General features: G+C 39.4%; 1 protein-coding gene across 2 annotated transcripts in view; it reads left to right on the top strand.

The window, feature by feature from the left end:
• Kr (krueppel) overlaps window positions 1-10104 on the top strand; it is a 17685-nt gene extending 7581 nt beyond the window's left edge. The window contains exons 3-5 of one of the 2 annotated variants that reach the window (XR_001940987.1): window positions 1542-2335; window positions 9569-9851; window positions 9939-9965. Coding sequence is in view for 1 of the 2 variants with exons in the window: in XM_018550610.1 (XP_018406112.1) it covers window positions 1542-2322 (781 nt within the window). In the remaining variant the exon portion in view is untranslated. Of the gene's footprint in view, window positions 1-1541; window positions 2336-9568 lie in introns of both variants that reach the window. The other variant, XM_018550610.1, reaches the window with a different exon arrangement.
• Window positions 10105-11174: the final 1070 nt, after the last annotated feature.

Below are 11174 nucleotides of genomic sequence, written 5' to 3'. Positions count from 1 at the left end.
TGTGTGTTTATATATATATATATATATATATATATATATATATATATATATAAGTGAGCTAAATCGGACCTATTTACAGTTTTTGTTCTCTATAAAGTGTACATAAAGTCCGATAATAAATGGTGCCGTTCGAAAGATCATTTAATTCCTTCATTTTTGCTTCAGATCATTTTGACTTATCTCTTACCTGTTTCGAACTATAATGGAAAATGTAAAAATGCGTTTTCCGGTCCGATTTGGAACTGTGAGTTCCAATTTGAGCCAGTGTGACAACCGTGAGGCGCGATAGAGATCATTGTGACAATGATAGGTTAAATATTAATTTTTAACATGGTTAATTAAGGATAAACTTTCAATATCAATTTACTTGTCTTCCTTGCTCAGTCTGTTCAGATACTTTCTCTAATGGTTACTACATCTCTCCATATAATGTACACAAGTTGTTTTTTGTTCAAAAATTACAATGTGTCGTTTATTATATTTTATATTATATTTTAATGTATATCAGTGTATTATCTACATCTACTACTTTCAAAATATTGGACAGATTTTATTTTAATTTAGATTTATTGCGACTATTGTTGGTAAGTGTTTCGTTGAATTTGGACTTTCACATATCATATTGTACAACTTTGTTACATTAATTTTACAGAAATATTGTTAATTTATGAATTATCAATATTCAACTAACAATGTCATGTTTTTCTACAATATATTTATCCACGAATAAGATGATTCGAATTCTGAAGAGGACTCAATCTAGGAGTCGATACTTGTCAATTTTAATTTTAAGCACTATTATAGTTAGTTTTAAGTTAAATATTATTTGTTTGTAAATCATTAATTTCAATATATGACTTGTAATCTTAATTTAGAATTAAATATGTCATTAGTTTTATTTTATTTTATTTTTAGTTAATTAAAATTGACTCTTCTTGGCCCTTTTATTATTATGGATTATTGTTTATATTAAGAGTTGAATTTTTAATTAATTAATTTTTAATTTAACTTATTCGCATTTGAAACTGATGAGAAACCAGCAGAATGATAATAAAGTCTTTTAAATTAAATTTAACTAACTAAAAAATAAATTAACTTAATAATTAATTTTATAAGCTATTATCAAATCCTGTAGAAATAACGAGGTATTTTACATAATTGACATAATGGCCATTATCGAACATTTGTACAATTGATATAAAAATTATGCGAGTGGTTAATCAAGTTGGAGAACTCATCTCGAGAATTATACCTAATTTGAATCGCATATAATAATGTAATTTTGAAACTTATAATTATCGTTAGGTACATATAGATTTACCACACATATTTGTAGAACTTACCCTGCATCTCTGTTTTGGTGTATATATATGAATATAATTATTACCATAACATTATAGAATAACAACTAGAGCTCCTGATTATAATTATTTTAGTGTGTAATTATAGTCACCAATACTTTTCTCTCAGTGTACGATTCTTTTAGTTTGTTCATTAAAATGGCAAGTTCGGCCAATGATCCTTGATCTTTGATTTTGCAGATTTACCCGGGACCATCACCTGAAGACGCACATGCGGCTCCATACGGGCGAAAAACCTTACAAATGCAAATTCTGCGAACGAAAGTTCGTCCAGGTGGCGAATCTCCGCCGTCATCTACGCGTGCACACGGGCGAGCGTCCGTACGCTTGCGACATGTGCACGTCCAGGTTCAGCGACTCGAATCAGCTGAAGGCGCACATGCTGATACACAACAACGAGAAGCCATTCGAGTGCGAGAGCTGTCAAATGCGTTTCAGAAGGCGGCACCATTTGCAGCAGCACAAGTGCGGTAACGGCGCGTCGCAGGAGTCACCGCCAGCCGAGGCCGAGTCATCCCCGTCGTTGAACAGTGACGAGCTCGACTCGGAGGAATACGTCGATGTTGATGCTGATGTGGACATCGACGCGGAGCCGGCGCCGGAAGAGGAACCGGAAGGAATCGCGCTCAACAGGAAATACATCACGCCGATCCACAGACTGGCTCGTCATCTACGAATTAATCCCGAGCGAAACGGCCCGGTGTACCCTGGCTCGATGACGCTGAATCCTCCCCCAGTTGTTTTGCCAGTGCAAACGGAACCCGAGGATCTGTCTATGAACAAATCGTCCTCGCGCAGGTCACACTCTGGCGGCAGCAATAACTCGTCGTTGAACGCCGATGTTAGCAACGAGACCAATCCGGAGGAGGATGACGAGGAAGACGAAGCGACCATGTTCCTGAGGCGTTCCCGCACCCCTCGTCAACAAGTCGCCGTAGAAAACGATCATCACGCCTCCTAGTGAAGTCACGCCGGTATGTAGAGAAAACTGCGTAAACAATGCCCTTTCCGTGTAACTCGTCCTCGACACACCATTGGGCCACTGTAATAAGGGTGTTATTTACACGGCATTCTCTCTTGTATAAGGTTCCATCGCCTTATACGTCTCGCGTGATAGATCTTGATTACCTGGTTACGATCGCCACGCTCCGTGAAGAAGCGCGAAGTCTTTGTCGTGTACATAGTTTCGCAACCGGCGAAAAGAATAAGGAGAAAAAAGAAAATTAAGTAATAGGAGGGACTCGTGTTTAGTTGATCGTTGTGTTAATGTCTTTTGTTTGTCCGATGGCGATGAAAAAACTTAACATAGATATATAGTTAGATAGATAATAGAGGACGAAGGTAGGACATATGTGCGTCCTCATGAGCGAACGGTATACGCGCCGTTGCGTCGACGAGAGAGGAGAAAATATAGCTGTTCGGATTGGATATACTGGTATACAAGTTCCTCTGACAGTAAAAAATAGCGGGGGAGAGTGACGACGGTCCATCAGTCCACTGTCGCCGCGCCGTCGCGAGTTACACGCTATCCTATACGATTTGTACTACATCATCCGTTACACTTTTTTTCCTCACCCTTCGCGATTATCCGGAGATTTGTTGGCCGCGCTGTCTCGATCGAACGGGCGCTCTTTCAATTAGAGTCACTAAAACGATTTTGAAGCGTGGAACACATTTGACGCCCTTTAAACAGCTGATTGTTTACCGTCAAAATCAAACGGCAGTCGTACCTGGCTGCGTTTAGCAGGAAAAACGACTCAACAATTGCTGTAAAATAAATACGATTAGTTTATACATTTAGATCTAGTGGTGAGCATTTAAATCTAAAAGAGCAAGAACCAATCGTATTAAAGAATCTTCCAACAGTTAGAAAAGTACTTTCCCTGCTAAACGCAGTCAATGCTCTTGAATTAGTAAAATCAGCAAATACGGTTTTTTTTTTTTTTTTAAATAATGTGACGAGTGTCGTCATCCGCGTCTGTGGCGGTTCAGCAAACTGGAAAATTGTAATCGTCGAGCGGCTTGATTTAAAATTCAAACCGACCTCCACTTCCATTACCTCTTCCAGTTTCGCCTTGATCGTAGAGAATGATGTACGCATAATCGAGATCTCCGCTTCTCCGATTTCCGCCTTCGAACGCGCGCACCCGGTCTCGTAATAAATCCTTTCAAAGAGATCTAAGCATTTTTTGTACTGGACTTTTTTTTTTTTTGCCTTCCACAGCCGGCGTGTTACGTCGTTCGCACGAATGTCACGAACCAGTTTCGCGATGACATTGGGGACGAAAAATTTTGCAGCCGGACTTTTTTCCACTTCCCAACGCGCACCCCCGACTCTACTCCTCGACGTATTTCTTTATGTCTGAATATGGATCTGATTTATGTGAAATAATTCTTCATCTAGACCAGTTACGAGGCCACCTAGAGCTACATTGTATACCGTGACTTATTTTTTAAATTGAAAATGTGTTCCGATTTCCAGCTCCGTTAGTCCTTTTGCTACAGAACGCTTCAGAACACAAATCGTTATCCTCCTATATCTCATAGAAAAATAAAAAACTGAAAGATAGAGAAAGAAAGTACAAGAGGAAAGATAATACATTTTGCACGAATTCGCTCAGAATACTTGGTCGAAATTGCCCTCGTTTATCTTTCGACCGTTTTGTTCAACCATTCTGCAAGAAAAGGAAGACGAACGCAGGTATATCCCGAATTCGCATCATTCGCAGTTTAAAGTTTCCACTTTTAAACACATGTTCTAGTTTCGCAATCGCTAAAAGAACTGTTTAAAATCGCACGCAAGTAAAACAGTGTTTGCAAGTAGAGATGTTTAATAACAATTAACATTCACGTGAGTTTGTTTTAAACAAAATATTAAGGTAACGTTGAGATTTTATGCGCGATAGATCAACTTTTCTTTCAATTTTATTTCAAGACATATCGCTGCCTTGCTAAAAAAGTGACACATCTCAAAATCAGCTACTTTTTATTATAATATTGCATTTTTAAAATTCTGAATTGAAATGTACGTTTTGATCAGGATAGTGAATATGCAATTTCTATACATTTACTTTTTTTCATACTTTCCATTCTAATGTATTCTTTAAAACTATGTCATAAGTTTTTAAAATTTGGACATTGTAATCCTAGTATAGTGTAAATTTTATCCCTTATCAGAGTTGTGACACTTGTTCACATGAGCTGTGTCCTTTTTCTACAAAAATATAGTAGACTAGACTTTTTATAAGGGTTTCCTTTCATTATCTTAAAAATGCTAATTTTTAACTTGTGTCACTTTTCTATCAACGCAGCAATATATTTGTTGTAAAAATTACAACTCACGCTTATTTTCACATTCTTATTCTTTCCGACTCTTTTTCTTTTTATTCTCATTTTTACACTCTCTAACGGGACACCTCAACTATTTTATAAGAATTTGACCTAACGTTCTTTTATACAGAGATACAAAAAAAGGGAGCTGGATAGCGCATTAGAATCAATCAATCAATCACTGCGGCATTTGTTGTGTCATTTTTTTTGGTATTTCTTTTCAAGCACAGGTTCTTGCGCACAATGGGAGAAATATTAGAAACAGGAATAAATATTAAATATTAGAAGTAAAAAAATTAGGCTTTTTAGAGATTCTTTTTATATCTAATATTTAATATTCATCTCTATCCCTAATATATTTCTTCCATTTTGTACGGGACAACAAGCATATAACGCGGCGATTTTTTTCTTCTGAATCCCTTGTTGAATCTTTTTAAGCACTAAACCCCTGCTCACAATTTTTGTTTTATTCGTTCGGCTTTTCATATTATTATTTACAGTTTGCTCTTCCTGTTCCTTGTACGGAACGTCTCGTGCATATAATCAGTGAATGTTATACAATTTCCCGTTCGATCGAGTTTTCTTTTCGCAAAAGCACGTGTTAATATCATTTGTTTTATTAGTATAGTATATTCATTCGTAGATTAGTTTTAAGATAGAAATAATGCACCGTTTCTCCACGATTCGTTCGCGTAAACGCGCTTGCTCGATTAACGCATTGTTATCTCTCGGCGTAATTCTGGGATAGAGTTCACACACACACAGAATGTGGTTGGTATCGTTGAAACTCAATCGCTGGAAGCAGCCGTCAGGTAGCAATCGAATCTCAATGGCTTTACATTCTACGGATCTCGCGAAACAATATGAAAAACGTCACCTCTCTATTGAACGTGCTCCGTTTGCCATTGACACCGCGTCGGGACATTTTTCTACCACCGCGTGAAGCACGCGGCGGAAGGCGACAGAGGTCAGTAGGGCCCCGGATCTCGTGCCCCGAAAGAAAGGCAAATTTCACCCCGAAAACCCCCGAGTATATTATTGTGTACATATACATGCGGAGAGGGAACGGCGTTCCAACCCCTCGAAGTTTTCCTTCCTCTGGAGTGACAGATGAACGGGCGGTGATGCCACGACGGGACGATCACTTAACGAATTTACTTGTGATCAGTTCGCAATACAATCGCGAGGACGAGGAACCGGTCTTCGGACGGTGGAGACGACATATCGAGTCTATAGGGACTGCGACGAGAGAGACATCGCGATTAATCGGATGGCGCCGAGAGGAAGAGTTGTCTTGTCAAGAGCGCAAGCGCTCCGAGCAAAAACCTTCCCTCGTCACGCGGCCCAATTACAGGTGACTTGGTCACAACGCGAAAGAGAACGTCCTCGGAATAGCGTCTTCAGAATAGCGATCGACGTTAAACCGTAATTTCGTCGAGTTCAAACGCGGGTTATGTTTACGGGAATACGAAAGCGATCTCCATGCTCGATTCGCGTCGACGATCGGCATAGAGTGTATCTTGTTTTGATTCTCTTCTCCTTTTTTTGCGAGCACCGAGAATTGAACTCGTCGAAATTCTGCCGTCTTTTCAGTCCATGCTTAATATTTTAGAATACGCTCCGATTTTAGGGCGCTATCGATTTGCGTTATTATTCGCTCGGTATATTAGTCGCTTGTTATTTCCAGCGTCGTTCAAGGCAAAACACACTGCACGTTCTCCAGTTTCCTCAGTTTGCTCAGACAGGTAATACTTGACGCGTCCTCGAAGTACATCGGATATACCATTCAGCGCACGACGGTCGATTCCGAATCGGCAATGGTGGCGAATTGTCGATCGGGAAGCAAAACTGAATAAACCGGATATATCGCGTCCTAGTTTTGTTCCTAACGTTCGACATTCGTACGCGTCCCGCGTTACCGAAACCGATCTTCTTGAGCCGCGTGTTATTGACTTTCGGTCGGTGTGACGCGGTGCGCGCTTTACGCGATGTCGAATGCAAAAGTACCTTGAGAGATATCGATTTCTAGTTAATGGTTGTTAGTTCCGAAACGCTGTTCGTAAACTTACGTTCCTGCCGGGCCTGATTGGACACCGGCCCCGCTATACCTTTTTCGTTTCCTATATACATAAGCAGACCTCTGAGTCACGGGAATATCTGAGATATCGACGAGACGAAGAATCACGTTAAGCGTCGTGATTAATGAATAAGGTTATCGCTTATCCTACTGTAATCATCATTGTTGTTGTCCTCTTACTCTTAACGTGCAAAAAACCTATGTATACATATTATATATACACATACACACCCCCCGACACACACACACACACACACACACACACACACATACATATATATATTTGTGTCGAATAATTGTAATGTATTAATTATATGACGAGTACTCGAACGAGGAGTACGTTGTACGGATGCGGTGACCGAAACGTACGACAAAGTGTACAAGTAATATTGCATGAGGAATAAAGATAGCAAGTATCTTATTATCAATAAGATATTACTAGATTTTTATGACAAAAGAATAACAGAAAGACAAAGGCAATCTAAAAGATACGACAAGACGGATGATCGGGGCATACAAAAGCATTTGAATATTTGAACTGCTTGAAAAAAGTATTTAAAAAATATAGATATATAATATATATAAAAGGAGATGAGAAAATTATATATATATATGTATAATGGAAAGGACTATCTGTTCCTTATATACGAATTTTAGCGTGTCAATATGTTACGATGAAAATGCGTCTAATTTGGTGATCCTGCAAAATGCGCCTGGCTATTCCGCAGAATCGCCGACTATTTTGGCGAATAAAAGAAAAATTCCAAACGCGCCTCTCTCGCGTAATTACGTATGATTTTATAAATTGTCCCTCCCTCACTCCGTCACTAGTGATGTTACAACAGCAGCTGTTTAATTTCATCGCTGATGACCGATTGACGAGGACGCGAACTTAATCTTTATAAAATCGCTCCAGTGGAATGTATACGTAATTGAAACAATTTTTACTACATGCGCCAACACAGCCGCAGCGATTCTACGGAATCACCAGACGATCTCGTACGAACACCAATTGATTACTTCTATCGTAACAGGTATAGATTGTTTTCTTTTTTGTACCCGCGCGTAAACGTTACACACCGCTTCAACGAATTAAACTCTGACATTTATTAATGAACTCTGAATATTCAGCTGCTTCTTTTACATCTCGTTTTCGCGCGCATTTTGCCGCGTGATTTCTTTCTGGCCTTCTTCTTTTTTTTGAAAATATAGAAGGGCGTAAGTTACGCTCGTTGAACTCTTTGTCGAACGATTTCCGTTATCCATGTCGAGTCGCTGTGCCGAGCGCTTCCGCGACTCCAATCGCACTCCGTACTCCATGTTCCGGTGGCTCTCGGATAAGAGAACGTGTATACAATTCTTTATATCTATATGTAACTAAATTTATATCTATATATATATAATTTTATACAGCCAATCGCGGCGCGCGCGGAATCTGAGCGCGTGCGGACGCCCCTTGTAATTGACGCACAAAACAACCGCATATCCCGAAACCAGAGTGCCAACTCTTTCGCGACCGCGCCGGAAGCTGCGCGACGCGCGACAATAAACTCTCGTTCCCGCCCGCTTCTCTCCCTCGAATTCCCTTCCCCGTCTCGGATTCTCGCGCGCGTTAACGATATATAACACGGTACAAATTCTCAGACCTTATGCCTCTACGGTTAAAAAGTGAAAATGGAACACGGTCTCAATAGATAATAATGATAATCGGTTTTATACGGCTGTAAAGAGCGCGAGATGCGGCCGCTTGATCGCGTTCTCGCGAAGTTCAGTTGACGTTGCATGACCTTATGCCTCTACGGTTAAAAAGTGAAAATGGAACACGGTCTCAATAGATAATAATGATAATCGGTTTTATACGGCTGTAAAGAGCGCGAGATGCGGCCGCTTGATCGCGTTCTCGCGAAGTTCAGTTGACGTGTCGTTCGACAACGCAACGTACGGCGCAAACAGCGGATCAAGCGGCATTGTACGTATACTATGAAACAGACACTACCTCACCGTACACCTAATATATCTCAACCACAAGACTGATTTTAAATAATATTCCTATAAAAAGAGTAAAGAGAGATAAGAAAAGTGTATTACGAAGAGAGAGAGAGAGAGAGAGAGAGTGTGTGTGCGTGCGTGCGTGTGTGCGTATGTGAGAATGAGAAAGAGTGAAAAAGTGAGAAGAATATCGTTCGTACAAATATATAATGTAAACTGTTTTGTAAGTAATTCGCGTCTAGGAAATAACGCTAATTGTAATAATTATTATTGACTGCCAATTTTGAATTCTCATGATCGACAACAACAGTAAAGCGAAGAGAAGAACCTTTAATATTGTACGTGTTTATCCGTAATATTTCGTGCCCCGATCTTTGCAATCACACAATTTCTGTAATCAGTTATGAAATGTTCCATTAAATTGACTACTCTGTCAAACTATTTTTATTATTAAATCTCACTGTTTAATCGTTCTCGAGTCTCAGTTATTTGGCACTTGACCCGATAATCCATATCTCGTTATTTATAATGATTTAATAAGATACAACGGCGAAAGATAAATGCGGTGAAGAATTTGAAATAGATACAATTTACGATACTTGTAGAAATCGTCAGCAGGGTTAATCGTTAACTGTATCATGAATATTTATAAAGAGGATCTCTCCTTTCGCCGACAAAATTAGACCGAATGAAATTTGATTGTACCACGATATTTCATATCAAATTTTGACAGCGCGATATTTTATTCTATTCCAATGCAATCGCATTTAAATTTAGTTAAATCTAATAATAAATTGAAATTTAAACACAGAGTGGTCCGCAGGAAGAAATTTCCATCGAGATTCTTCGGCGTGACATCGATTATCATTGGGAATCGTTATTTCCCAACGTGCTGCCACACGCGCGACTCGGATCGAGTGCCGCGCGGGCATCACAAAAGCGACAGTATTTCCACGACTCATCCGAGGTTGCATCACGGGATTCGCTCGTTTGATTTAGAAAACGCAGAGTGGAGAGAAATACCGAGGAACGACAGCAGCAGCCACCCCTGGGAGGGGGAAAATGCATGCTGAAAAACCACCCCCCCTCCCCCGGTACGTTTTCTCCCCGATGGAGGACTGGCGCGGCGCGCGCGACCTGCATTCAGCTGTACTCTCTCTATTCGGATTTCCAAAATCTAGGATTCCATACACGCGCGATCAAGCAGCGGGCGAAGCTGCGAGCATTGCTGAAGGGCTGAAGAGAGGGGTGGCACGACCGTGGCACAGTGACACATTATGCTGTAATATGGGGGCACGTGCGGCAGATGCAGCGGATCGAGTCAGGCTGAATCGCTCGAATTCATAGATCGGCAGTCTCTCGAGTCCTGCGCGGACTCTTTACTTACCCTTTATTAATTCTTTTGTCTAATAAACTCGAATAATCTGCGATAACATTTATCTTGTGGTACTTATTATTCGGTCACGAGGAGTGTAAGATGGTAAAATAATGGTTGCGTTAAGGCTTCTCTTCACTCACCTATACTGTCTCAGATTATTGAAAAGCGAGAAAATGTACAATAAAAATTGTTGCCAAATTTATTAAAATGAAAATACGTTTTAATAAAAAAAAAAAAACAATTGATAGAACTGATTTACATAATATGTATATAATCGAAAACTTTCTTTTCGTTTCATTAATTAGTAAATAACCATGTACTTGGAAATTAATTATGCATAATCAAAAACAAAGTAATCTTCGATCATGGCTATAACAAATGTAAATTAATAAATCTGTCGATTGCAAATGTTGTTTTATTAAAAAAAAATCTTTATTACATATGTATATTAATTGTAAGAGAATTTTTATTGTGCTCTCTTAAATAAAAATTGAGCTAATCTTGAAAGCATCTGTTTTGTCTCTTTTAAATAATATATAAGTGAACAGGAGCTTTAATATATATCTTAGTATTATATTAATTAAGTTTATTGTTTTATAAAAACTTTATACGTGTCATATATTATTTTTAATTCGAACAAAACTGATTTCTACTAAAACTATAACAGGTTATCTGGCACGTCGCTCACTTTTTGCGTTTCAAAATGCGAATAGTCCTAACTCAAGATATTAACTTCTATATTCTTGCTTGATACTGTTATAGAAACCATTATATTTCAGCTCTTGCAGGAGGAAACGAGTGGAAGGTAAGTAGGCACTGAATTTAGAGCGGAGGACCAAAGGGGGACCGTCGGCTCTCTCGTTGCACAACGGTGCAGGCGTATATAAGTTTACACCGCGCAGCATTGGCCCCATTGTGAAAAACTGTGCCAACACGTCAAGGAAATCTGGCGGCAAACGCTCCGTTTCTTATATGGCATTGAGTGTTGTTTTGGGGTCAGGATCCGGGAAAGCACGCCGAGAACCCCCGTTCTCTGTAC

The sequence above is a fragment of the Cyphomyrmex costatus genome, unplaced genomic scaffold (genome assembly GCF_001594065.2).
Source record: "Cyphomyrmex costatus isolate MS0001 unplaced genomic scaffold, Ccosl1.0 scaffold124, whole genome shotgun sequence".
NCBI classification, from domain to species: Eukaryota; Metazoa; Arthropoda; class Insecta; order Hymenoptera; family Formicidae; genus Cyphomyrmex; species Cyphomyrmex costatus.
The sequence above is the reverse complement of the archived record's forward strand: the minus strand, read 5'-3'. Positions and strand labels throughout refer to the sequence as shown.